Below are 25,871 nucleotides of genomic sequence, written 5' to 3'. Positions count from 1 at the left end.
CTGTGTTAAGCTCATGCCTCACATGGATTGCTGACCTCTGAGTGGGCTATTCGAGGCCTCTTCAGTGTTAAACTCTGCTTGCAAATAAGACCAGACTAAACACACAATCCCAAGAAAATGATAGATTTTGAAATAGATATAATTTTTGAATTCTATACTGAGGAAAGTGTTTTGGCGGTTTTAGGTCATCTTCAGTTGCCCCTGTTGCTTTGGGCCCCGTGGGGAGACAGCACACTGTGGCGTGAGCCTATGGCTGAACAAGTCGCTATCTCATGGAAGTCAATAAGCAAATGAGACTTGGGAAGTAGCTGGGGCTCCAATAGTCCTCTGAATACTACATGCCCCGTGACATAAAAGCATGCATGGGGGTTTAGAGAGAATTGTTCAAACCTGTTTCGGGTAGGTGCTGTTCCACCCCTGCTCTACATACTTGAGTCACTGTTTAGTTTGTCCTGTCCTGGTTTCATGCACATGAACGTTAAGCATATTCCGATTATGCTGTTGTGTTTATTAATTTGATATGCTACTATTTTATACTTTAAGTGATTTGGAGAAGTCAAATTCTTACTGGTAGAGAGAATAAAAGGCAAAGTTCAGAAACAATTATATTAATAAATAATACACTTGGAAATGAATGCAAAATAGAGTCGCTCAGAAAATATACTGCCTAGTCTTTCTCCATAGAAGTAAGAATGGTAGCTTCTGAGGCAGGTGCCAGGCACACACAGTATCCTGATGAATTTTCTAGATCAAGCAACCATTCCAAATGGCATCTCTGGAGAAGATGATATTTTAGTAGTTAACCTTTCCTTTTATTTTGTAGATAGGTTAATAAATCTTGACTTTTGTGTTGTTGCTGTTTTTCAGGGCTGGAACTCATACTCACAAATGCAAACCTGGAAAAGCCCCAGGCGATTAACCAATTAGTGACTTCAGACTGAACATTCCCTGTTCATACTGGGTATCTGCCAGGTCATCTTCCCAGCACCCATGTGCACTTGCTGGCCCGAGTTTGTGGTTCCTGAAGCTACCCGTTTCTTTGCCTGGAAGGACAAGGCTCCCTGGCAGGGCTAGAAGGCTTCTAATCCACCAGTTCTACTGGTTAGACTCTTGTATGGCTTCCTGCCTCCACTCTGTTACTGTGTTTAGTGGTAAGCAATAGGAATGATTCAGGCTTGTGAAATGACTTCTTCAAAAAGAATTAATTTGAATGAAAGGGGGGGGGGATGTGAGTAGTTCATGAATACTGAAAAGAAGACTAAATAAACTGGCCCCGGGACTCTCGTGAGAAATCTGGAATAGGAACTGGTAGCAAGGATTTTTGTGCGGTTGTTGTCTTGCTTTGGTTTTGCTGGCTTGTTTGTTATCTGAGACAGGGTCTCTTGCAGCTGAGACTGGCGTGAATGTGCTGTGTGGCCTAGGCTCTCCTTGAATTCCTAACACAGCTGTCTCTGCCTTCTGAGGGCCGTGAACCAACGCAGAGCTTCCAGAGAACGGCGAGTGGCGCTAACTCCGGAGCCATTTCTCCAGCACAGATGAGAGCTTGTCACTTGTCAGCACACACAGCGGCACACTGAGGTCCTAACAGGTGCCAGGCACCATGTCAAACCCTTCATCATTGCAACAATAGCTTGATGTTATCATCTACCAACTCAGGAAACGCAGCTCAACAACTTGGCCAAGGCCGTCCAGCTAATTCTCTGTGGAGTGGGTTTCAAAGTATCTCATCAAAACAGGTTAAGTCTTTAAAAAAATGTTTTGCATGAGGTAAAGCGTTCTTTTATTAAAAATGATAAAAAAAATTAGCCAGGTGGTGATGGTGCACAACTTTAATCCCCGCACTCAGGAGGCAGAGGCAGGCGGATCTCTGCGAGTTCGAAGCCAGCCTGGTCTACCAGAGCTAGTTCCAGGACAGGCTCCAAAGCTACAGAGAAACTTTGTCTCAAAAACAAAAAAAGATAAAAATTACGGATTTAGAATTCAGAGGAGAAATAGGGTCAGAATTAACCACCCTCGCTTACGTTCTACAGCACAGCTGGGCAAGCTGTGCAGGTGTCGTTGGCATGGCTGCTGAGGTGGCCGCTGTCCTGGCTTGCTTACTGTTGTGATACAGCAGTCTGATTAAAATCAAAGTATAGGAGGAAGGGATTCGCTTGGATTATACCTCCAGGTCAACGTTGATCACAGAAGGAAATCAGGAGAAACAGAAACTTGAAACTGCGACTGTGGAGGATGATGCAACACGCTGTCCTACTCTCTGGATTTGCTGTCTAGCTCGTATTTAGCTAGTTTTCTTGGATAGCAAAGGACTACATGCCTAGGTATGGCCCTGCCCACAGTGAGGTGGGCTTTTCTCTGTCAAGTAATAATCAAGACAATTCCCCACATACTGGCTACAAGGCGCTCTGATCTAGGCAGTTCCTCAATGGAGTCTTTCCTCTCAGATGACTCTAAACTATGGGAAGCTGACAGTTACAGTTAAGTAGGAGAGATGCCTTCGTATTCAATTTGCCCACACAGCAGAGAGGCTATTTCCAGTTTAGCAACACAGCCCACCACCCTTGTATTAAATAAATAGGAATATTAGTGGCTGAGAAAACTTACAATCAAACCAGATCCCACTCTGTTTACCAACTCAGCGATTTATCCAATAGAAAGAGCACGGCAGATTCCCAGGTGAGGGCGGGTGAGAGATTGAGGAAGGATCTCTGTGGCTTTCTGAAGGTGAATGGTGTTGAACGGATTCCCAGGTAAATCATTTACAGTCCACCAGTGGCTGTATGCCAGGGCAATTGGAATTTGCCTTCTGCGTTTGCATCAGAAGGCAGAAAACATATGTACATGTTAACTTGTTTGAGTCCTTGGGTTGTGTGTCTGTCTGATCCATTGTTTCAGTAAGGACGAGTTGTGATTTCCCACATTTTCCTGTCACAGAGCCTTGGGTCTTCAGGTGGTTTCTGTTTCTAGTCTGGTGGTTTTCTCTGTTCCTGCTTCTGGGATTCTACTGCTGCCGTTACACAACCACTTTCGAGATTAAAGGGCTCTCGAACTTTCAACTCGCTGCTCAGTGAGCTGTAAAGGGGTCATGTTTGTCTCATAACTTACACCAGAACATCATTCAAGAAACCTAAAGAAAAGTTAGGAGATGCCAGGCTCAGTGTCTACCTGGAAATCATAAAGATGGGTGAGAGGAACATGGGAGAAGAGGGATGTTGTAGGAAAAGAGAAAGCGGCTTGTTGGAATACTGAAAGTTCTCTTCTAGTAACTGGAAGGATCTAGAACCAACATTGTCATTCTGCAGGGATAGTGGCCGGAAGAGGTTGAGCCTACTTCATGCCCAGTTCACGGCTGCCATGAGCTGCAGAGGAGCGCTTGAAGTGGTGGGCTGATAGAGGCAGTTTTGGTCTTTTTTACTGTCTAATGCTTGGCTGACTCTTGATTATAAGAAAGGACAAAGTGGATAGGGTCCATGTTTATCTGCGGCCATTAGATTTGTGCTTCGTCATGAGGCTGTGTTCTAAGAAAATACTGGCACCATTCAAGATATTTCTTTGGCTTATTTTGGATCAGATCTGAGACAAGTTAAAAAAAAATTTAAAAAGATGGACCGATCCTTCCAGAAGTCATACTGCACAAATTGGTTATTTGAGAGAATCTTTTTTTTTTACTCAGTGAGCCATCACTACACTTATTTGGGGAATTTTTAAGAAAAGATTCAGTTGTCACTTTCCAGTCAATCACACTTTTTATTAAATAGTGATATTATTAATATTAATATTAAATATTATATTATTAAATATTAAATATGTATATATGTAATCTTAATTACTGTTGTAGCTACAAGATAGGAGTTTCAGTAGTTATGTTTTATTTTTGTTTATCACTATTAAGACTATTATTTTAGAAATATATATGGTGCAAAAGTTTTTATGTTAGTTATACTTAATGGTTTCATCATATGAATCTCTTATAAAAATCAGACACAAAGCAAGAAAAGTTACCATAGATGTCACTCTTAATATGAGAGAGTTTGATTAAGCTCTGGGATATAAACATGGCAGAAAGTGATGCATTCCCTTTTAAGGATAGTTAATGTTGAGCAAAGGCTCACAGTACAGTATAACATGAAAAAGCTAAGATTCAGGACTTGCTCTCTCTCAGTGATACAGCACTTGCTAATATGTAGGACATCCTGATTCTTTCCCCATCGCTACACAAAGAAAAAAACTCAGGATATCAAAAGCCATATGCCATGTGATCTAATTTGTGTGATGTGTGTGTGTAGTGTATGATGTGTGTGTGTAATGCATATGATAGATGTGTGTGTAATACATATGATAGATGTGTGTGTGTGATGTGTGTGTGTAATGCATAAGATAGATGTGTGTGTGGTGTGTGTGTGGGGGGGTGTGTGTGTAATGCATATGATAGATGTGTGTGTGTGTGATGTGTGTGATGTGTATGCATGATGTGAGAGCTGTGTGACTGTGATGATGCATGTGTGTGATAGCTCTATGTGTGTGATGTATGTGATAGCTATGTATGTAATATATGTGTTGGTGTGTAATGTGTGTGCTGTGTGTGGGGTGTATGATAGCTGTGTGAGGGTTGGGGGACAGACCCATGTGAAGCTGTAAGGAGGCCAGAGGAGAGGGTACTGGGTGTCCTGCTTCATCACCTCGGAGCCAGAATTTCTTTCTAAACCCAGAGCTCCCTCACTGATTTTCAGTTAACCTGGCTGGCTGCCGTGTTCTAGCCATCTTCCATTCTCTGTTGCTCAGACTGTCTCCAGAGGTTACAGCAATGTGTGGCCATGCTTGCTTTTTTTTTTTTTTTTGTATAGTTGTTTGTTTAGTGTGGGCTGGGGGTTTACATTCAGGCGTTTGAACTTGGATAGCTGGTGCTTTTACTCACTGACCGTCTCCCAGGTCTCCAAATTATTACTGTTAACTGTAAGTCAGGAATATCTCTATCTGTAGCAAGTAGGTTGGTTAAAGTGTTTGGCCGAACCGGCAGAGTTTTAGCGACACTATTTGCATGGAACGCCATAAGGTCAAGAAACTGCTCACTTTTAATAGGGACAGCACTCAGGGAGGATGTTGTTCCTACTGATGTTTTGGAAAGAAGTTATTAGAAAATGCCAGCAGTAAGAAACCCCTTAATACATTCCAGGGCATCCTAGTCACAAGACAACAGGGACATTGCTGGATCTTGAAAAGCACATTCAGACAGCTGCGTTGGTGACAGGCTGAAGCTTTCTTGTCTTAGCGATACCCGGCATCTGTGGAATGCTTGACTGGGCACAGAGTGCGCTTAACTGCAGTCTTTCTGTAGATAAGGAGGGCAAATTTTATCTGCCACATTTTATGACCGAGGAGGTGCAGAGCCTTGGAATTTGAATGACTTGCCCAAAGTCATCAGAACAGCGTCCCTCTCCTGGTACTTCATGAAGGATTCTTCCCGTGTTGTATGACCTGCTGCCTCAGATAACCCCTGTCTGCATGACTGCTCCTGTGCGTCTGGGGATGGAGCGCATGCAGGTCACATGCTCTTCCAGTGTTCTGCCTCAGAAACTGTGAATCGGTCACAGTGAATGGAAAATGGCCTGTAGGCTCAGCCCCAGGCACATGTAGTAGTCAAGAAATCTACCTGCTGGTCCCTGCCAACTATTAGAGAACCCCTGCCTGAGACACACGGGCTGACTTTCTGTGAGTGAGAACCTGGGACGCACGGGCAGGTTTCTTGTGAGTGGGGACCCAGGACGCACGGGCATGCTTCCTGTGAGTGGGAACCCGGGACGCACGGGCAGGCTTCTTGTGAGTGAGGACCCTCATGAGATCTTTTTTTTTTCATGATATTTCAGGTATGACGTGGGGTCCTAGTATTAAAGAAAGTTTGGAAGGGACTGTGGAATCTATGTTTGCTTAGGGTGGCCGAATAAAGAGGACCCAGCCCACACGTATAGAAGCTACTAACAAGTGTTGGAGCTGGAGCGCAAGCTGGGGGAGGAGGTTCAAGCACTGCCAAGAAAAGCTGCTTGCTGCTTCCCAAGCTCACCGCTAGCCCCTGCGTACTTCCTTTGAAGATAAGCTATGGTTTTCAGGTCAGTGAAATCTTCCCACTTTTGGCTCCGGCACGAAACATGCTGCTTGCTGCTCGTCCACCCAGTTCTACGTTTACCTGGCTTGGTTCTTCTTTCTAATCCCCACTTGAGTTTTACTTTTCCATACTTACCCTCTCAAGGGATGTATCATTTGTTTTCTGTGTGCTTGTCCAGGCCTATCTCTTAAGCACATACACCATGAGGATGCGGGGAGAGCGAGCGAGTGGGGTGGGACATTTTAAAAATCTACCTTTGTTCCCACCATGTACCTAACACACAGTAAAGATACGAGACAGTATTTCAATTGTTGAATTAAGAAATGGCCTGTTCAACATTCTGTCTCACAAACATGGTTTTCTTCAAGTGCCAAAAGATTTGAGGAACTAGTCATTCTTTATTGATATTTTGGTTTTAGTGTTTAATTAAATATTGTTCCAGTTCCACGGCAGCTCACTGAAGGTCAACAATACCAGCTGTGAATCTAAGAGCCGGAATCAGCAAGACAGATATGGCACCTGTCTTTAATGAATTGAATGGGACAGTGGCGTGGATACAGGTCAAAGCATTTCTACTCTGCAGAGACAAATAATACTTCAGCAAATAAATGGAACTGATTGATGATTTTCATTAAAAGGGAATAATGGTGTCAGGAATCATTTATTTTGATAATCAAATGTTTTTAAAATTCAATTTTATCTGAAATATCACATAGTTATTTAAGCAACAATTATGTAGAATCTGATATTCCTCTTCAGGTATTTGGAAAGACTCCTCAGCTATCCCCCATTACACACTCACTTCCTCTGTTAACTGACAATGCTCTTGGATCAGACTTTTATCTGAGAACCAGAAATGATGTTACTTTGCTATCTGACTCTCAGAAATGCATGCTATGGAGTTGGACATTTGATAAGAAAGTACATTATTAAAAGATCATTATCACTAAAAGATGACTTTGGTAAAAGTTTATCTTCGATTCTGTTTTAGCATTACCTGTCCTCCCCCTCTCTGTGTGCGTGTGTGTATGTGTGTGTGTGTGTATTCATGTGCATATGTGTATGCACATGGAGACCATAGATGAATGATGTGGGATTTCCCTCTATATACTGTGAATGCCATTGGTTAATAAAGAAACTTCTTGTGCCAATGACAGGGCAGAACAGAGCTAGGTATGAAAACTAAACTGAATGCTGGGTGAAAGAAGGAAGAGTGAGGAAGAAGCCATGTAGTCTCCACCAGACTCTCCGGAATTTTTGCTGGTAAGCCACGGTCTCATAGAGATGCACAGATTAATAGAAATGGGTTAATTTAAGATATTAGCGCTAGCCAGAAATGTGCTTAAGCTATTGGCCAAGCAGTGTTTTGAATAATATAGTTTTTGGGTGGTTATTTTGAGTCTGAGCAGTCGGGGAAAGAATAAGCAGACCTCTGCCTACAGATGAACCCTATATGTGGTTCCTCAGGTATCATTTGCCTTGACTTGTTCTATAGGGTCTTTACATTGACCTGTAGCTTGGCCATTACTCTAGGGCAGTTTGTTCATGAGATTCAAGAATCTGTCTTTCTCTGTTTTCCTAGTGCTAGATTTTTACGTTATTTTGTTTTGTTTTTTTTTGAAACAGGGTTTCTCAGAAGCTTTGGAGCCTGTCCTAGAACTAGCTCTTGTAGGCCAGGCTGGCCTTGAACTCACAGAGATCTGCCTGTTTCTGCTTTCCGAGTGCTGGTATTAAAGGAATGCATCTCCTGGCTAGTGCTAGGTTTTTAAATGCATGCATGCACCCATACCTAGCTTTCCTAAGTGGTTTACAGGGCTGGAGCTTGGGTCCCCAATCTTGCATAGTGCATATTTACAGATTGAGCTACTTCTTTAGCCTTTATTTCCAAATAATTGGAAATACACCGTACTTCCAGTAGCACAGCTTCCTTCAGTCACATATGACATCAGCCTACAGTGAAGTCTTCCGTAGAAATCTGAAAATTGCATTCATAAGAATCAACAACATAAAAAATATGAACCCGTCTACTGTTGGATGAAAAAAGTAGGCAAAGGAAAGGCCTAGAAAGGAAGAGACCAACGTATCAGCAATGCCATCTTTAGAAAATGTGGCCACAGACTATTTCTCATCACTTTAAAACATACCCGGATTATTTTGAAATCCAGCATTCAAACTCCCCAACTTTCTCAATATTATATATAAACAAACAGCATAAAATTATCCCTTGGTCAAACAAAGAAAATAAACATCTAGCCGTGTTACTTTGATTCCCTATGCAAACGCTGTCATTTGATCCAAAGGGAGAAGAGGTCAGATCTTTCAACTTCCTACTTATGGAACCTTATCCTTGGGAAGTTCACATAACAACAAAAATATCACGATGGGAAAAAAAAAACTCCAGCGACCTGACTGTTTTGTCTACATTACGGCAAGTCTCCCCAGTGTTTCCAAACACCCTCAAGCTCCTTTCTAAACAGTGGAATAGCTTGTCTGAGAGTCCAATTGGGAGAGACCTTCTCATTAAGAAATGTAGATCTTAAGGATTAAAAATGGGAAGATTTTGACTTACTCGCGGTCCTAGTTAGGGTTGCTATTGCGAGAATGAAACACCATGGCCAAAGGAAGTTGGGAAGGGAAGGATTCATTTGGCCTACACTTGATCCATCATAGTTCATCATTGAAAGAAGTCAGGTCAGGAACTCAATCAGAGTAAGAACCTGGAGGCAAGAGCTGATGCAGAGGCCATGGAAGGGTTCTGCTTACTGACTTGGTCCTTATGCCTTGCTAAACCTGCTTTCTTATAGAACCCACAATGGGCTGGGCCCTACCCCATCAATCACTAACTAGGAAAATGCCCTACAGGCTTGTCTCCAATCAAGTCATACATACAAAGGCATTTTTTTTCTATTGATGCTCCCTGCTCTCCAGTGGCTCTCTCTAGCTTGTGTCAAGTTGATAAAACTAGCCAGCACGCTTCCCACCCTGCTGCCATGATGATGAAGCATATCTATGGCTAAAACTATTCATTTGTTTATTCCAGCGCTGGGATCACACCAAGGGCTTTAAACATGGTAGGTAAAAACTCTACTATTGAACTACACCCTTAGTCTTTTATTATAAATATCTCTGAAGATTACACATACAATACTATATCATGACATATGGGGATATTCTTTATTTTTGTTTTATGTGTGTAAGAGTTTCGCTCATGCATATATCTGTGTATCTCATGTGTGCCTAGTGTCTGCAGTAGCCAGAAGAGGGAATCAGTCAGATCCTTTAAACCCAACAGATGGTTGTGAGCCATCACGTGGGTGCAGAAAATCAAACCTGGGTCCTCTGGAAGAGCATCCATTGTTCTTAACTGTTGGGCCCTCTCTCCAGTCCCAGTGGAAACGCTGCTACTAGTCCTTAGTCTGACATTATATGTACAGAGCTGAGCTTTAAAACTTTTGTGTATGATGGTTATCACGTTAGCATCTGGGGACACAGTAGGAGAGCTAGACTGAGCTATAGCTATGGCGATCTAGAGGAATTCTCCATCCTTCTGTGCTCCTAAGATGCCGTTGACTCTCTCTAGCCTCTGCACTGGGGTCTTATACTTTCTGACTTGGTGCCATGCTCAGATCCTTTCCAGTGGGGCTGGGGAGAGATGGGCAGGGAGTGACATGCCAGCTGCGCAAAAGAAGGGCATCTTAACCTGCCACTGTCCATGTGGCTAACTCCTGAGCCATCCTGTCAGTCTCGGGTAGTTGAGCAGCTGTTGTGTGGGCCACATAAATGCACTGTATTGTTTGTATTTTTAAAAAGCCAATTTGTTACGTGTAAACACTGTTATCCACAATCAGCCATGCACAACCCTGAGCAAACCCCTCCATGTTGGGGTTTGAATAGGATCTGTCACCCAGAACTCATGGGAGAATTTAATCCCCAGTCTTATATTAATGGTAGAAAAGAGCTTTATCATTTTGGCATTTATTTCTTGTAGAAGGAATCACTGTTCTTGCTATGGGTATAATCCGTAGAATGACCCTCTCCCCATCCACTGGAAAATGAACGCAGAAGTCACTCCTCAGGACAGTGACTACACATAGAAGTGTGTCCTAACTAATATATTCTAGAAATGCAAAAATACTCTCAGTTTTTGAAGAGATGATATGAAGAATACTGTAAAATATCTCATCGATGTTTTTATAGCAACTTTATATTTCGATAATGTGACAAACACATTGAGATATATGTTAAAATTAATTTACAAATCCTTTTGGATATTTAAATAGAACTTCGAGAAAATGCAACATGGTTTATGTGGCTCCTAAGTAAGGGCTCACATCATATTCCTATTGTGTGACAGATACACAGATGTTTCTGCGTCTACAGCTCTGAACCTGAGTGAAGTGGAAACTTACTGAGATAATTCAACAGAGTTCAGTCTTGGCCAGAACAAACACCTGAAGCCAGAAGCCTTAATTAGCAGATGCAAAGGGGAAATTCTGGGAAGAAGGAAAGATTGACACAGATGTTTTGGGAAGACAACAGCCAGTGATTACATCTCCTGCGATAAATGCAGACCTCACAGCAAAGCCTGTCTTAACAGATCAGTGTGTATCTCCTCACAGGGATGTCAGGCCTCTGTCTGATGCTTCATGCTGAGGTGACCAAACTGTTTTCTCAGATCTGGGACTTAGGATCTCTGAGAACTATGGGAGATCAATACTAATGAAATGTATGATATTTTGTCAAAGCGGCCCCTGGTGACTAAGACATATACAGACAGACGAAGTCTACAAAACATGAGAATGCTGCCAATATAGCTTTTCCCCTCCAGCACATGCCTTTCTCATTTAAGACTTCCTAGCCTTTATCAGTTTTGGCAGATTACAGAATGTACCTGTTTGATGAGCTGCATGTGTGCCTGGGGAACCGGCATACTGAACATGGCATCGGGAGTTCACCAGCATTCATCTCAAAGTCTCCCCACAGTCTTCAGGCTGCTGAGGTTTGTAGAGATGGAGTATGAACGCCTAAGTAGAAATTCACAGCCACTGTGCTAGGGACAATCAGGAAGATGGCTGCTCTGTGAAAATGGTATTATCCTAGCCTCCTTTCCCCCTTCAGCTGAAAGCAGAGGTGAGGCAGACGAGCGATGGCAAAGCTGTGTTATGATTAAGAGTTTTGGCGGAAGCCAGATATAAACCTTGTGGAGCAAAAATACTCTACACACTGTGTTTTTGCTGGGCTTTGGACGTCTTCAGCTCCATGACGGATGGCTGCTCCTTGGCTGAATGCCACAGCACAAGTATGGTCAGTTCCAAAGGGATGCAGGAATGCAGGGCGTTCCCCAACTAGACAGCACTGCCGTTGGAACAGCACCCTGATTAAAGGTCCTTAATCAACCGCAATATTTCACAGAGCTCATCTTCCTGTTACTGCCAGGAGGTTCAGATTGCAGCCGGGTAAATAGAGTCAAAGCTAAAGGGGAAGCAGGAAGACAAATCTCACTCAGTTTGCTGCTTTTCTAGGACCATCCTCAAAAATCAGCCAAGTGCTTGTCCTCAAGAAAGTCCTCAAGAAGAAGGACTCTTGGCTTGTCTGGAGGAAAAAGTGGGTGGCTGTGCTGTGTTGATCTTGACCCCTGCCTCAACAAATAGAAACATAATGTGTTTAGGAAAAGCAGCAGAAGGATTGGCGGGGAGGTGACCCTGGGAGCATGAAAGGAAACTTGTTTGTTACCTTCTTAGTTTATTGGGACGGACTTACTAAAATACCTTGGTTTTGGTAATTTGTAAATAATAGAGAATTATTACCCACAGTTTGGAGATGAAGAAGTTAGACATGAAGATAGTAATGGATCCAGTGTCTGGGGATGCCTTGCTTGTTCCATTGAAGAAGGCACCTCCATTCTGTCTTTATACATTGTAAGGTAGGTGTGCCTCCTCTGTCTGCTGTTTTTTAAAGGACATGAATAATATTCATGAGATTCTTTCCTCATAAATAAATCTCTTCTCAAAGGCTCCACCTCCCAATGCCATCTCCTTGGGAGTAGGTTTCAGCATATGGTTTTAAGGGGGACACAAACATTTGACTCTGGAGAGACTCCTGGATAGACAGGCTGAGTGATGGAAGAGGAGACTCCTCTGTCATATTTCTGACCTTACACCATCTCCTTATGAGAGAGTCGACAAATAGAAGAAACTGGACCATGAAGTGCAGAACAAGAGAAGGGTGATATGGAGTAGGTATCTGTAGAGTGCTCAAGAGGCAACAAAAGGAATTACTGGAAAGAAAGAAAAAGAATAGAAATGCGTAGCTCCTGGAGACTCAAGTAGTCATTGAAAGCGAGTCATAACGAGTATTAATGTTACAGTTAACATACAGAGAATGATTGCAAACCTGCCAATGAAAGTGTGTATATTAAATAATCCATGCTTCATAAAATCTCAAGGTTCAAACCTGTTACCCCTATTTGAGGGTTAGTAGCTAAGGCAAAAACTAAAGCTGGTGATTAATAGGCCTGGGTTGTAATGGGCATCCCATGATTTGAGGTCTTGCTTATTACTGAGAAATGCAGTTGAAGAAAAAAATCATTTGAAAGTTATAAACATCTGAAGAGAAAAATTAAAGAACTTCACGATGCACTTAAGAAAGTTTCATTGTTCAGTGTGGAGGGGAAAAGGAGATTAACATTGAAGAAGTGGCTTGGCCTGGATCTCTTAAGAAGTAGTGTGTGAGAAAGCATATGGTTAAATGATAGAGGATCCCACTGGACTGTGTAGAATGTCTCTGCGAGGCTTTGTGGGTAGAAGGGAATTTATTCTGACACTCCCACTTCACACAGGAGAAAGATTTGCTCCAAAGGCATGGAAGCCATGAACTTTGAGGTGCAAAGGGGAAGCGGTGAGCTAAAGCCAAAGGAAGTCATCAGGACAAGCCCGTGTGATGCTGAAAGTGACTGGATGTTGAGAAGTTAAAGGTCAAGTTGCTAGAGTCAAGGAGGCCAAGAGTATTTGATTCACGTAGAAGTCAGGGGTCCGGGAGAGGACTCAGTGAGAAAGGCACTTGCCACCAAACCAGGTGACTCAAATCAGGTCTCTGGGTCCCACATGCCAAAGGGGAGAACGGACTCCTGCATTTTGTCCTCTGACTTCCACAGGCATACAATGGCTTGTGTGTATAGACATCGAGACACAAAATAAATGAAGGAACATAATAATTTTTAAAATGTAAGAGAACTAGGAGGCAACATTGCAAGGAGCAGCAAATATCCAATGAAAAGCGTTGACTTTAGAGAAAACGAGGAGGGCGTTATTAAGGAACAGTGGTCTGAGGTTGGTGATGTACACGTATGGGCACTCCAGAAGCTGAGAGAGCAGAGTTACAGACCAGCCTGGGCTGCACAGTGAGACCCTACCTCATATAGAACATTTTAATGGCATGATCAAAAACTTTGACTAACAAAAAAATTTAAAAATGAGTCTATAACTGATACCAAAGATTATCAAAATTATAACCAGGAAAAATGTAATATATTTGAGACTTATGAAATATAATTTCAGTAATCCACACAGCATAGCTGTCACAGTAAATACTTTAAAGGTTTTGAGACTGATGACAATAGAACACTATTAATTAATTTTTGTAATGCAGTTAAGGCAGAAAAATTTTGCATTAAATGTATTTGCATTTTTCAAATTGCTTGTTCAATATCAAAATACCAAACCCAATTAGGTTTTATTGTATCTTTAATAGTAAGATTACTAAAACGTTTAAAATGAACATAAAATACTTAAATATCAAAGAAAAAAACCCTCAAAAAATACTACAGAATCTCAAATTATACAGTAACATTGCTTGTAATGGCCTCCAGTTGGAAGTCGCTGACAGTTTGAGATACTATTTTTATTCATACACCAGAACATTGTGCAGTGATGAAGGTGAAACTCCATCACAATCACTGAGAGCTCAATCACAATGAAAATTCAGAATGAAATGAGAGAAGCCCGAAGAAGGAACTACCTTGTGAATCTATATTCAGAAATTTCTGCCCAGGCAAAGTGCGAGTAGTGAGCATTTCAACAATAAAAGTCTTAAGAAAATGAAGGAAGTGATTAGTTGAAATCAATCTTAGTGTCTTTCAAGGAAGAATGAAGGAGTAACAGAAGAGGGAGATGGGAGGTCCTGGTGAGGTTTTTGTTCCTTGACCAGCATGGCCTTTACATAGGTGTTAACCGGTGAGCAGCCCGACTCTACATCAGTTAGTGTGGTCTCCCAAGCCTGTGCCATCTTTAGTAATGAGTGTGTTTTAGGAAAAGCCATTGCGACCATTTAATAGCGCATCGCACAGTAATGCAAGGATGGAAGGATGGTTTGACATTCAAAATATATTGACTTACTACATTGGCTGGCTACAGACTGTGAGGTTTTCCTAAAACATATATGAAATCAGTAATAACATTGATACGGATTCGTTTAACAAAACAGAAACTGTCAGGGAAGGAAATTTGTGAGGGAAGGAAACTCTTTAATCTGATAGACTGTCTAAAACTACACATCAGATACTGCATTATGAAATGTTAGAAGCATTCCCTATAATCCAGTAATGAGACAAGACCAGAGTTCTAGTTGTAGTTGGCACAGTACTCAAAGGATAAAGAAGGGTTGGAAAGATGGCTCAGTCAGTGGAGTACATGAGGCAGGGAGTTTGACCCACATATGCCAGTGCAATCCCAGCACTGAGGAAGCCAAAGGAGAGCCATGCCCGGGGCTTGCTAGCCATCTAGTTTAGCTAGCTGGTGAGTTTCAAGATCAAAGAGAGAGCCCATTGCAAAAACGCGGTGGAGAGGAGTTTGGGAATATACCCAGTGATGACCTCTGGCCTCCATACACATGTGCAGGAATCCCTTCTCTAAACACACACACACACACACACACACACACACACACACACACACACTTGTGTGGAGCATAAACACAAAATCTTACATGAGAATGACGTACACAGATCTTCTGGACTGGAAGAAAGTCAAGTAGTTAAGTATTAGGACATTTTGTATTTTTTCCCCTAACATAGGGAATTTGAGTTTTTTATTTTATTAATTTATTAATATTTGTTTAGTCTCAGGGTTATATACATTTGTGCTATTACATTACTTTTTGTTTGAAGTGCTAACTAATCCATTTGAAGTTTTTGATTTTGAAAATGAATTCAGATGAGAAAGCATCTTGCTTCTTTCACCTCTTCCTGGAACTTAAGACTATGCTAATTTAGCTGGAAACTTTTGCCTTAACCAGGGAGCAGAGATGGGCATACACTCCTCATCTATTGCCTGGCCCAGGGTTGCTCATTTAAAATGGGCGAACTGGCCAGAAGACAGCGAGCTGTAAGCCTGAAGGTAAGGTGAACAGCTAGGGAGCGCCTGGCTTCTCAGTAAGTCGCAAAGCCCTTCCTTCTCCCTGGGTGCTTGGGGACAAACTGTGTGAGCAGTCTGTTTCACCTTGGCTGAGAGAGGCAGGGCATGCAGGGTCAGCACTGCTGCTGGCTTCCTGTTTGAGGAAGTGCTAAAGTATAACTGGAGACCTCAGCTAACAGCACAGAGATTAAGCACATGCCGGCCCTCAGCTAACAACAGCACAGAGATTACACACATGCCGGTCCTCAGATAACAGCACAGAGATTATACACATGCAGGCCTGTGGCTAACAGCACAGAGATTACACACATGCTGGCACTCAGCTAACAGCACAGAGATTACACACATGCTGGCCCTCAGCTAACAGCACAGAGATTACATACATGCTGGCCCGTGGCTAACAGCACAGAGATTACACACATACTGGCCCATGGCTAGCAGCACAGAGATTACACACATGATGGCTCTCAGCTAACAGCACAGAGATTACACACATGCTGGTCCGTGGCTAACAGCACAGAGATTACACACATGCCAGCCCTCAGCTAACAGCACAGCGATTACACACATACTGGCCCATGGCTAACAGCACAGAGATTACACACATGCTGGCCCTCAGCTAACAGCACAGAGATTATGCACATGCCAGCCCAAAGACTGGATGTTGCTTTCAGTTACACAGTGTTTGACTCACCATGATTTTATTTGTTTGTTTCCTGCTTGTTATTCTGTTTTGAGTAAAACTGAAATCAGTTGGTATTATTAATACGATTCATTTGTGATTAAAACGAGATTCCTAACTTCTCTCCTAAAGATGGTGGCACATTAGGTCAACAGTCAGTCGTGCCTAAAGAGTATCCCCTCCCCCACTGCCTCGCTCTTGAGCTGCTGGCTACTGGAGGGAGGTCGACGTTCCCACATCACAGACAAAAAGATTGAGATTCAGAGTAGCCTCCTGGCCTGCTCAAGGTCACAGTTGGCTTGTGGGTACAGTCATGTCGGCACATGTCACCTCACCCAGGATTCAGTTAACTTGAGATCACTTTATATCATTTTATAATCTCAGGGGCACCTCTTCTCTCTCCTTCAGCTGTTGCGATGGAAGCAACAGCTTTGAATGCTTTTAACAAAGGCTCACCTCAAACTTCCATAGAAACACAAAAGATGGATTCACTGTGGTAGTCATTAACTTGAATTGCAATGTTTTGGTCTCCCTAAACTCAAAACAAAAATCATTTCACATGTAAAGTGCAAAAGAATATCACAACATAATCGCACATGGTATATACCTGGAGGATCTACGGTCATAGAGCACAACATTTTAAAAATTAGATTTACTCATTTTATTTTATGTGTGATTTCTCTGCATGTATGTACTTGGCTGTAAGTGAGCTTGCTGTCCATGGAGGTCAGAAGAGGGCATTAGATCCCCTGGGACTTGAGTTACAGCCGGTGAACCACCGAGTGGGAATCGAACCCAGATCCTGTACAAGAGCAACAATTGCTCTTAAACAATGAACCGTCTCTCCTGTCCTAGGGTGTCACCTTTCAAGGGTGATTCTTCCAAGAGGCCCATGTCCCTTCACACTCTTGTTTTTCTTCTCAGTCCAGAAAGATTGTTATTCTCACTGCTCTGGAGTGTTCCCAGACCTCTGTATAGCATGCACTTCCTTTAGACTTTCCCAAAGCACTGGTTTCTGCTAACGCTCTTAGATAGTTCACACCGGTTTGCACAAGTTGCAACCATCCTACCCAGCAGCTATTAGCCACCTAGCTTAGCCTAGGTGGCTAAATTAGTCTTGGTTTGCTCTTTATTTATTTATTCATTTATTCACGGTGGAGGGGGCAGGGAGAGGACCCAGTCAGAGAACCAAAAGCTGGTTCTCTTATGCTGTTAGGAATTGAAATTTTGTTGTCAGTTTTTATGCACTGGGTCATCTCACTAACCTTGAAAAATGTGCTATTGCTAGAGTCGCCTTACATAGATTCCAAAAATCTTTGAGAATGCATGTACAGAAAGGCTAAGTCACCTTCATGTGACTGAACGGTGGGAGGCCAGATCAATTAACCTTAGCACATTGTTAAAAAACTATGCAACAAAGTGGAAAGATAAAACGATGTAGATCTTAACCTCAGGGGCAGACAGATGTATAGGTTACAAATGGACACATTTAAAGCCTGGAAGCGGTTCTGTTAGAAACACAACTATGGCTGGGCAGTGGAGGCAGCGCACACCTTTAATCTCAGCACTCAGGAGGCAGAGGCAGGCGGATCTCTGTGAGTTCGAGGCCAGCCTGGTCTACAAGAGCTGGTTTGCCATGGTCTGCAGCTGTGTATGGAAGCGCACAAATAGCGGAAATAAATACCACAGAAAAGGCGAGTCTGGGTATTTGTTGGAAAACGGAAAATCTAGAGGGATGGAGTCTAGAGGAGCGTTAGCTTTGCTGTGATGCCTGCAATGCCTCACTTAGAATGTAAGTGGAATGAAAACAATTGAATTATGTGTAGTCACAGGCCCTTAAAGTGTTCCCAGGTGACGCATATGTAGCTCTGTCACCATCTACAATCGCTCGCCGTCATGTAAGACTTAAGACACCTGCGCATCATTGGAAACAAAACTTACTGTACCCAAATTAACTTTTAAATATAAAAAATAACATCAAGCATCTGAAAAGTTAAATTTCTGCTTCACAAGTTAAAATCAAGCCAAAACAAGTCTCACAGTTTTGAGATTTTTATCTTTAGAGGTAAAGAACCAAGATTATGGAATAGATTCAAATGAGCACGGGGTCACTCAAATTCCAAAGAGAAATTGAGTCATCCTAATACAAGTTCTAGGTCTTGATTCTTTTCTCCAGTGATGGCTTTTGTTTCCAGAGCGTGCCAAAGGAAAACGTAGCTCTAGCAAAGTCAGAGTCTAGGTGAGGTCTGGTTTAGGAAGGAGCAGTGTTGAGATGCCAAGGAGGTGTCTCCTCCCAGGCTTGGGCACTTTGAGCCAACCAAACCACCTATTCATTCATCGGTCTGACATCACACCTCCTGTACCCTGGCCATTACCATCGTTATCATCGATCTGTCTATCCATCCATCATCTATTACCTAACTCATCCATTTATTATCCATCCATCTAGTACCCATTTACCTATCATCATTCTACTTATCATCACCTGCCTATCTTACGTAACTTATATTTATAATCTATTAGTTACCTTATAACATTCCCTATCCATAACCTGTCTATTGGTATCCATTTACCAGTCTCTGCAAGCAGTTCTCCTTCGTCTGGGATCCCTGTGGTCCTGGAAAGCTGGCCGGCTCCCCACTTCTACCAGCACTGCACATTCCACCTGTTTCCCGGGGCTGCCCCTCTTCCCCCCACCCACCTCCCGTCTGCTCTGCCATCCCTGAACTCAGGCGGTGTCCGGGGCTGAGCAACCCTCCAAATAGTGACCCGATGGAGCCCTAGTGAGTGGGACTGGCTTGTTCCTCCCAGGATAGGTCCAAGCAGCAGTGGGGTCGCTCAGCCCCTTCAGTCACTCACCTTGCTAACCACAGGCGGTGTGGCCAGGAGCAGCAGCAGGACAGGAAGCAGGAGCACTTGGAACCTTGGAGCACTCTCTGAGTGCATAATGGGCGTTGGTCCTGAGTCCCAGTGTGTCCAGGGATCCACCGGACCCACGAACTTTCAGGCCTCCATGTACCGAGAGGGGCACAGATTGGGGAGGCGCCGTTGTGAAGCTCGCCTTGCTTGCTGACCTACTGGGGCGAGTTTTGTAGGGCTCGACCCACCGCGGTCTGCTTGTCCTCACCCAAGCTTTTGACTCTGACTCTAAGGGAGGGAAGAAGTGGCCTAGGTCCCGCCCTCGTTCCCCCTCCCAGCTCGCCAGGCACTGTCCCTTCAACCGGGCATCGTGCCCAGGAAGTGAGAAAGGGTTGGGCGCCCTCAGAGCAGGCAGGTGGGCGCTGATCCAGGGTCAGGGTGAAAGAGGTGATTCCCTGCGCTCCTGGGACTCTGGGGCTTTGCGAGTGTGGGTCAGTGTGAGGAATTTAGGGGTTGCGGTAGGGAGGTGGCTGCACAGGGTGGAGGGAGTGGCCAGCAGCCCTGCCCAGATTAAGCTGGAGGCGCGCGGGAGTCTGCGACTCTGGGGCCAGGTTTGCTGGCAGCTCCCGCGGTTGCACATCTGCTGATGGCCTTCAACTCACAGCCACCGTATAGATTTGACGCTGAACAGGCAGTGGAGAGGAACACGGTCGCGGGTGGATTCCCTCCAGCCACAACTGTGAGGCGCGTGTCAAGTCTGTCTGCTAGTCTGCAGTTTTATTTTCTGCCGGATTGTTCGCTCAGGTAAGCCGCCCACAGGCAGGCACTGCCCCAACACCAGGGCACCTGCCTGGGAGCAGAAGCTTTGTGGCGTCTAAGGGGTGGTGGATGGAGCAGTTGTGGCCTTGGGGTCAGCAGAGGAGAGCTTGCTTGGCTCCAAGGCTTCTCTGCCAGGGCTTGAACTGGGCGCTGTGTGTTTTGATTAATTTGAAGGCTCGAGTTACTGTCCTGGCAGTATTGGCATTCCAAAATGCCAAGAGCAAGAGGCAGCTGAGGGGAAAGAGAAAGCTCATCCTATTCTCTGGGTTGAACTGCTTTTCAGGCTAAACCTTATCTACGGAAACGGGGGAGAAAACAAGAGCCAGCTCTGGTCCAGGGTGTCCCCGCCTGGGAGGGCCTTGGATGCAAATGCCACCTCCCAGCTCGGTAGGGCACCCTATTGGAGCAGGCTTCTATACTTTCTCGTGCTGCAGGCTACACTGAATGGAGTGAGCCGTGTAAAATGCACAAGTTACAGTCAAATCAGACGGTTTTTCATGGATACAATCGTCACAGTGATAACGGAGAGCTGTCCTAACAGACAGGTAGTATTCTTGATGAATTAGGTATTGTTGAATTAACTCTACAGCACACCCGTTAAACAACTATAGCATCCTCACAGTGGTAACTGAGAACAAGGTCTTGTGATAACCATCTAAATGCCATGAGCGTATCAATGAGAGCAAACTCAGCCGCTAGCTCGTCAGTGGGCTATCAACTGATGTTCATGAGTGCAGGAAAGACCCAGCTTCCATGAAGGACCCGTGAACATTCAGATGCCACCGTTTCTTATCCGAGTTCATCTGAATTCCATTTCCCCTCCCCTTCAAATTGTAGATAAAAAGGGGGGGACTCTTCCATGATGCACAACTGTGACTGTACATTAGACTCTCCTGAGAAACAGCTCCAAGTTCCAATACTCAGTGAATTTCAAGTTGGTTTATCAGACTCTCTGCAGAATAAATTTATTGGTGTACGCCAGAGCCTCTTGCAGATTCTTTGTGCAAACATACTTTGTAGTCACTGTTTTATTATATTATTTATTATTACTAATATTTTTTGATACATTAAATCCCAACCACAGTCATTTTCGTTAGCTGCACAGAATTAGGGTCTCTTTGGTATAATAATAATAATAATAATAATAATAATAATAATAATAATAATAATGCAAGTTTGTACTCAGATCATAAATATAATTGATCACATAGTGGCTTTCGGAAAGTTCTTGAGGGAATGTCTGCCATCCTCGTGGGGAGAACAACAGGGATTCTGCTGATGAAGTGACAGTGCCCTAGGGTTCTGAGAAGCATTTGATTATCTTTTACAAATTGATATTGCTTCCTGAAAACAAATAAAAATTTCAGTACTGATATCAAATGCTCCCCTCCCTGTTTGACGGGATCCCAGGAAATTTGAATTTTAATTGTGACCCTGTAGCTTCTTTATCACCTTCTCTCTGTGTGTGATGTATTCATGTATGCATGTTCATGTGTGTGCATATCCTTGCGTGATTGAGCAAGAGCCATAGAGTATGTGTGCAGGCAACCTTGAGTGTGGATCCCCACCTTCCACCTTACTTGCTTGGGACAGGGCCTCTTGTTCTTCTGGCATGCCGCTTCCAGAGATTCTTCCGTCTACATCTCCTGTCTGGCTTTAGGAATGTTGTGATTACAGAATTATGCATGAGGCTCTTCGTGCATCCTAGGGATCCAGGCTCAGGTCTTGACTCTTCCACAGTAGATAATTTACTCGCTGAGCTGGATCCTCAGCCCAGATCCCTGGAGTTTTGATGGAAGAACACTTTATCAACTTATCGGCATCGTAGGGTAAAGCAGTCACCTGTATGATGCTTCTGATGCAGCAGCGGAAGAGAATGGGACATGAGTCAGGAAGGAGGAGGTAGATGCTTGAGAGCCTGACATCTGGTCTACCCACTGGATTCTGAATCCTTCTGTACTTACTGGTATGGATTTACTTCTCCAGGGTGAACTCTTACTCTCTATAACATCAGACTAATCATGGTACCAGTCTTGGGGAGTTGTAGGAATCTGATAATCCATCAGAAGTCTCTTGTACAAGATCTCCACTTAACTACCACATGTTGCATTCTGACTGGAGTTGCATAAAGGAAAGCAGATGGACCTGCTGAGAATGGAGATGGACCATGGTGGCACGGTGCAGCGATGCTCTGCTGAGTTCAGTGCTAATGAACAAGAGCCAAGAACAGCATCATACTGAGCCCAGCTCAGGGCACTTTCAAGGCTCCTCAAATCCTGCCTCCCTAAGACAGAAGCTTTGACATAACCAGAGGCTGTTAGAAACTGGAGTCTCAGCAGTTTCCCAGATTCAGTGAATCAGAACATAATTGTCCAAGATCCAAGATCTCTAGCTCATTCCCTTGCAGGTGAGACACGGAGAAGTGGTTTGTTTGAAAGCCAGATTAAAGCACACATTCCTGTCTCTCCACCACACACACTTGGCTACATTGTTGCCTACACTCACTTATGGTGTAATAAACCCAAACTCAATCAGAGCTCGTGAATTAAAAAAATAAACTAAAACCAAGAGAACTAGTGTCTCATATTTTACTTCTTAAATGTTAAAAGCAAAAGGAAAGGAAAGAAAATGGTTCTTTTTATACAAGATTTTTTTTTTAAACACTTGATACTAGGTGGCAATTTTGAATCCAACTCTCAATCCGTTTGGAGAGCTTTATATATTTATTTAGTCTGCCTTTAGCTTGTCTTTTCTGTTTTATTTTTAAATTTTTTAAAAAAGATTTATCTGAGTATTTTTCTGAGTGTGTGCGTGCATGGAGGCTGATGTATATAGGTGCACACATCTGTATTCTGAAGCCAAAAGATGATTCCAGTGTGTGCGTGCATGGGGACAGATGTGTATAGGTGCACCCGGCTGTACTCTGAAGCCAGAGGAAGATGCCATGTGTCCTGTTCTATATGTATAGCCTTGTCTCTTAAGACAGGGTCTCTCACTGAACCTGGGGCCAAGCAGGAGGCCAGCAAGGCCCAGAACTACACATTTACTTGGAGACTGTGGAGTACAGAAGAGAGTGCCGGATCCCATAGATCTAGTCTCAACAGACGGCTGTGGATGTCATGTGGGTGCTGGGAACCAAACCCCAATCTTCATGCAAGAGTATTCATTGTTTTTAACTGCTGAGGCACCTCTCCAGTCCCAGTTCTTTCTTGTTCAACCTCCCTCCCTATATCGCACCATTGCTCCTGTTCTCCCACTCTCCCTCCTTCCTCCCTCCTTCCATCCCTCCATTCTTTCTCTTTTACTTCCTTCTCCTCCCTTCTATTCTCTCTCTCTCTCTCTCTCTCTCTCTCTCTCTCTCTCTCTCTCTCTCTTTCTGGCAGTCTTGCATGTAGCTGGAATTTGAACTCATTATCCTACTGCCCATGACTCTCTAGTGCTGGGCTTACAGACGCTTGTCACTTGGGGATAAGTCTGTTCCTGGTTGTGTATGTGTGTGTGTATGTGTGTATGTATGTGTGTGCTTTATGTATGCACTCAGATATGTGCAGGTGCTTTATGTCTGTATTCTGAGGCCAAAGGAAGACGCCATAAGTCCTGCTTTATCATGTTTAGCTTTATACCCTGAGACAGGGCTTTCACTGACTCTGGAGGTGGTTGGAGGCCAGCAAGCCCCAGCAGTTCTGTTCCTGATCTCAACAATACTGGGGCTGCAGGTGGATACATCCAACCTGGCTTTTACATGGGTGCTAGGAATTTGTTTGTTTTTTTTTAAATTGTTTTTATTGAACTATATATTTTTCTCTGCTCCCCTTCCTTGCTCTCCCCTCCCCTTTTACCCTCTCCCATAATTCCCATGCTCCCAATTTACTCAGGAGATCTTGTCTATTTCTACTTCCCATGTACGTTAAATCCATGTATGTTTCTCTTAGGGTCGTCTTTGTTGTCTAAGTTGTCTGGAATTGTGAATTGTAGGCTGATTTTTCTTTGCTTTATGTCTAAAAGTCACTCAAGAGTGAGAACATATATTCTGGGTCTGGGTTACCTCACTCAATATGATGTTTTCTCAATCCATCCATTTGCCCGCAAATTTCAAGATGCCATTATATTTTTCTGCTGTGTAGTACTCCATTGTGTAAATGTACCAGATTATCCTCATCCATTCTTGGGTCGAGGGACATTTTGGTTATTTCCAGGTTCTGACTATGACAAACAAAGTTCTTATGAACATAGTTGAGCACATGCCCTTGTGGCACAGTTGAGCATCCTTTGGGTATATACCCAAAAGTGGTATTACTGGGTCTTGAGGAAGGTTGTTTCCTAATTTTCTGAGGAATTGCCATATTGATGTCCAAAGCAACTGTACCAGTTTGCACATCCACCAGCAAAGGAGGAGTGTTCCCTTTACCCCACATCCTCTCAAGCTTAAGTTGGTATCAGGGGTTTTCACCTTGGCCATTCTGACAGGTGTAAGATGGAATCTCAAAGTTGTTCTGATTTGCATTTCTCTGATGACTAAGGATGTTGAACATTTCCTCAAGTGTCTTGCAGCCATTTTAGATTCCTCTGTTGAGAGTTCTTTGTTTAGGTCTGTACCCCATTTTTTATTGGATTATTTGTTCTTTTGATGACCAATTTTTTGAGTTCTTTGTGTATTTTGGAGATCAGCCCTCTGTCTGATGTGGAGTGGGTGTAGATCTTTTCCCATTCTGTAGGCTGCCGTTTTGTCTTGTTTACTATAACCTTTGCTTTACAGAAGCCTCTCAGGTTCAGGAGGTCCTGTTTAGCAATTCTTTTTGCTTTCAGTGTCTGTGCTACTGGGGTTATACGTAGAAAGTGGTTTCCTGCACCAGTGCATTCAAATGTACTTCCCACTTTTTGTTCTATGAGGTTCAGTGTGGTTGGTTTTATGTTGAGGTCTTTGATCCATTTGGACCTGAGTTTTGTGCACGGCAATAGATGTGAATCTATTTTCATTCTTCTACATGTTGATATCCAGTTATGCCAGGGTGCTAGGGATTTGAACTCAGGCTCAGGACTCTATTCTTGTCAGCAAGTGTTTTGTTTTATTTCACTTATTATCTCTAGCCCTGGTTTAAAAATAAGTGTGTCTGCTTCACCAGTTTTACGGAGGATGCCTTTTTGTGGTTTTGTCCTCCCCACTTTGTAAATAGATGATTATCAAGTTCACATAACATTCATCCTCAGATCTACTTCTTCCAGAGTCCAGAAACTTCCATGGCCTCTACTGCACACACAAGCATGTGCGTCTGCTTTTGAGGATATATATGGAATAGATTGGCCTTGGCTTCTGCTCTAATTTCTCCAACTCTCCGCTTTGTCTTTTCTTTTTCTCCGAGACCTTTCTCTTATCATCAGTTAGACTCTCCGGTGGTTTTAGAATCCCAGAGTCACAACTAGCTTGTGCCAGTTCTTGCCCCTGACGTCTCTGCTGCTGTTCTAAGGCCACAATTTCTGCCCTGGTGCTCAGTGTTATTATCCAGAGACTACGGTTGCCTTCTGGCTGGTTTCTTCTCTTGTAAGTTCTCTGAAATCCACCTTCGATGCTACTGTCAGAGAAGCCATTTAAAATTGCACACAGGGCCAGGCGAGGGCTCAGCTGGGTAAAATGCTTGCCATGTAAGCATGAGGACTGGAGTCTGGATCTCTGGAACCCACATAAAAGTCAGTGAAGGTGGCAGTCTGTTTTACTCTCAGCATGCCAGAACTGAGTATGCAAAACTAGCTAGCAACCTAACTACAACTTCAAAACGCTGAGCTCTGATCCAGTAAGAGATTCTGCTTCTATTTACAGGACAGAGGCCCAATATCAACCTTGGGCCTGCAAATGCTCCCCTCCGCACAAACATGCATACACATGCACAGGCACACATGTACCACATGCATATGAAAAAACTATAAAACATAATAGCCGTAGAAGATAGACAAACAGTAACATACAGTTACTTCCTTTTTCTCCATCACGTGTAAGTATGAGTTA

At 43.4% G+C, this 25,871-nt stretch overlaps 2 protein-coding genes across 3 annotated transcripts in view; one reads left to right on the top strand and one right to left on the bottom strand.

Annotated features, from left to right (window-relative positions):
- Col4a3 (collagen type IV alpha 3 chain) overlaps positions 1 to 19,216 on the bottom strand; it is a 133,879-nt gene extending 114,663 nt beyond the window's left edge. Inside the window, exon 1 of the mRNA XM_085697617.2 lies at positions 19,052 to 19,216. Within this exon, the coding sequence (XP_085553743.2) occupies positions 19,052 to 19,138 (87 nt within the window). The 5' untranslated portion in view covers positions 19,139 to 19,216. The remainder of the gene's footprint in view (positions 1 to 19,051) is intronic.
- Positions 19,217 to 19,326: 110 nt separating this feature from the next.
- Positions 19,327 to 25,871, top strand: part of Col4a4 (collagen type IV alpha 4 chain) — a 120,131-nt gene continuing 113,586 nt past the window's right edge. The window contains exons 1-2 of one of the 2 annotated variants that reach the window (XM_087904814.1): positions 19,327 to 19,466; positions 19,716 to 19,855. The gene's annotated coding sequence lies outside the window, so the exon portion shown is untranslated. Of the gene's footprint in view, positions 19,467 to 19,558; positions 19,856 to 25,871 lie in introns of those variants that run through there. The other variant, XM_087904817.1, reaches the window with a different exon arrangement.

Source organism: Myodes glareolus, chromosome 1, assembly GCF_982192425.1.
Source record: "Myodes glareolus chromosome 1, mMyoGla1.1, whole genome shotgun sequence".
In the NCBI taxonomy this organism is placed as follows: domain Eukaryota; kingdom Metazoa; phylum Chordata; class Mammalia; order Rodentia; family Cricetidae; genus Myodes; species Myodes glareolus.
Note: the sequence above shows the minus strand (reverse complement) of the source record. Positions and strands in the feature narration are given on the sequence as shown.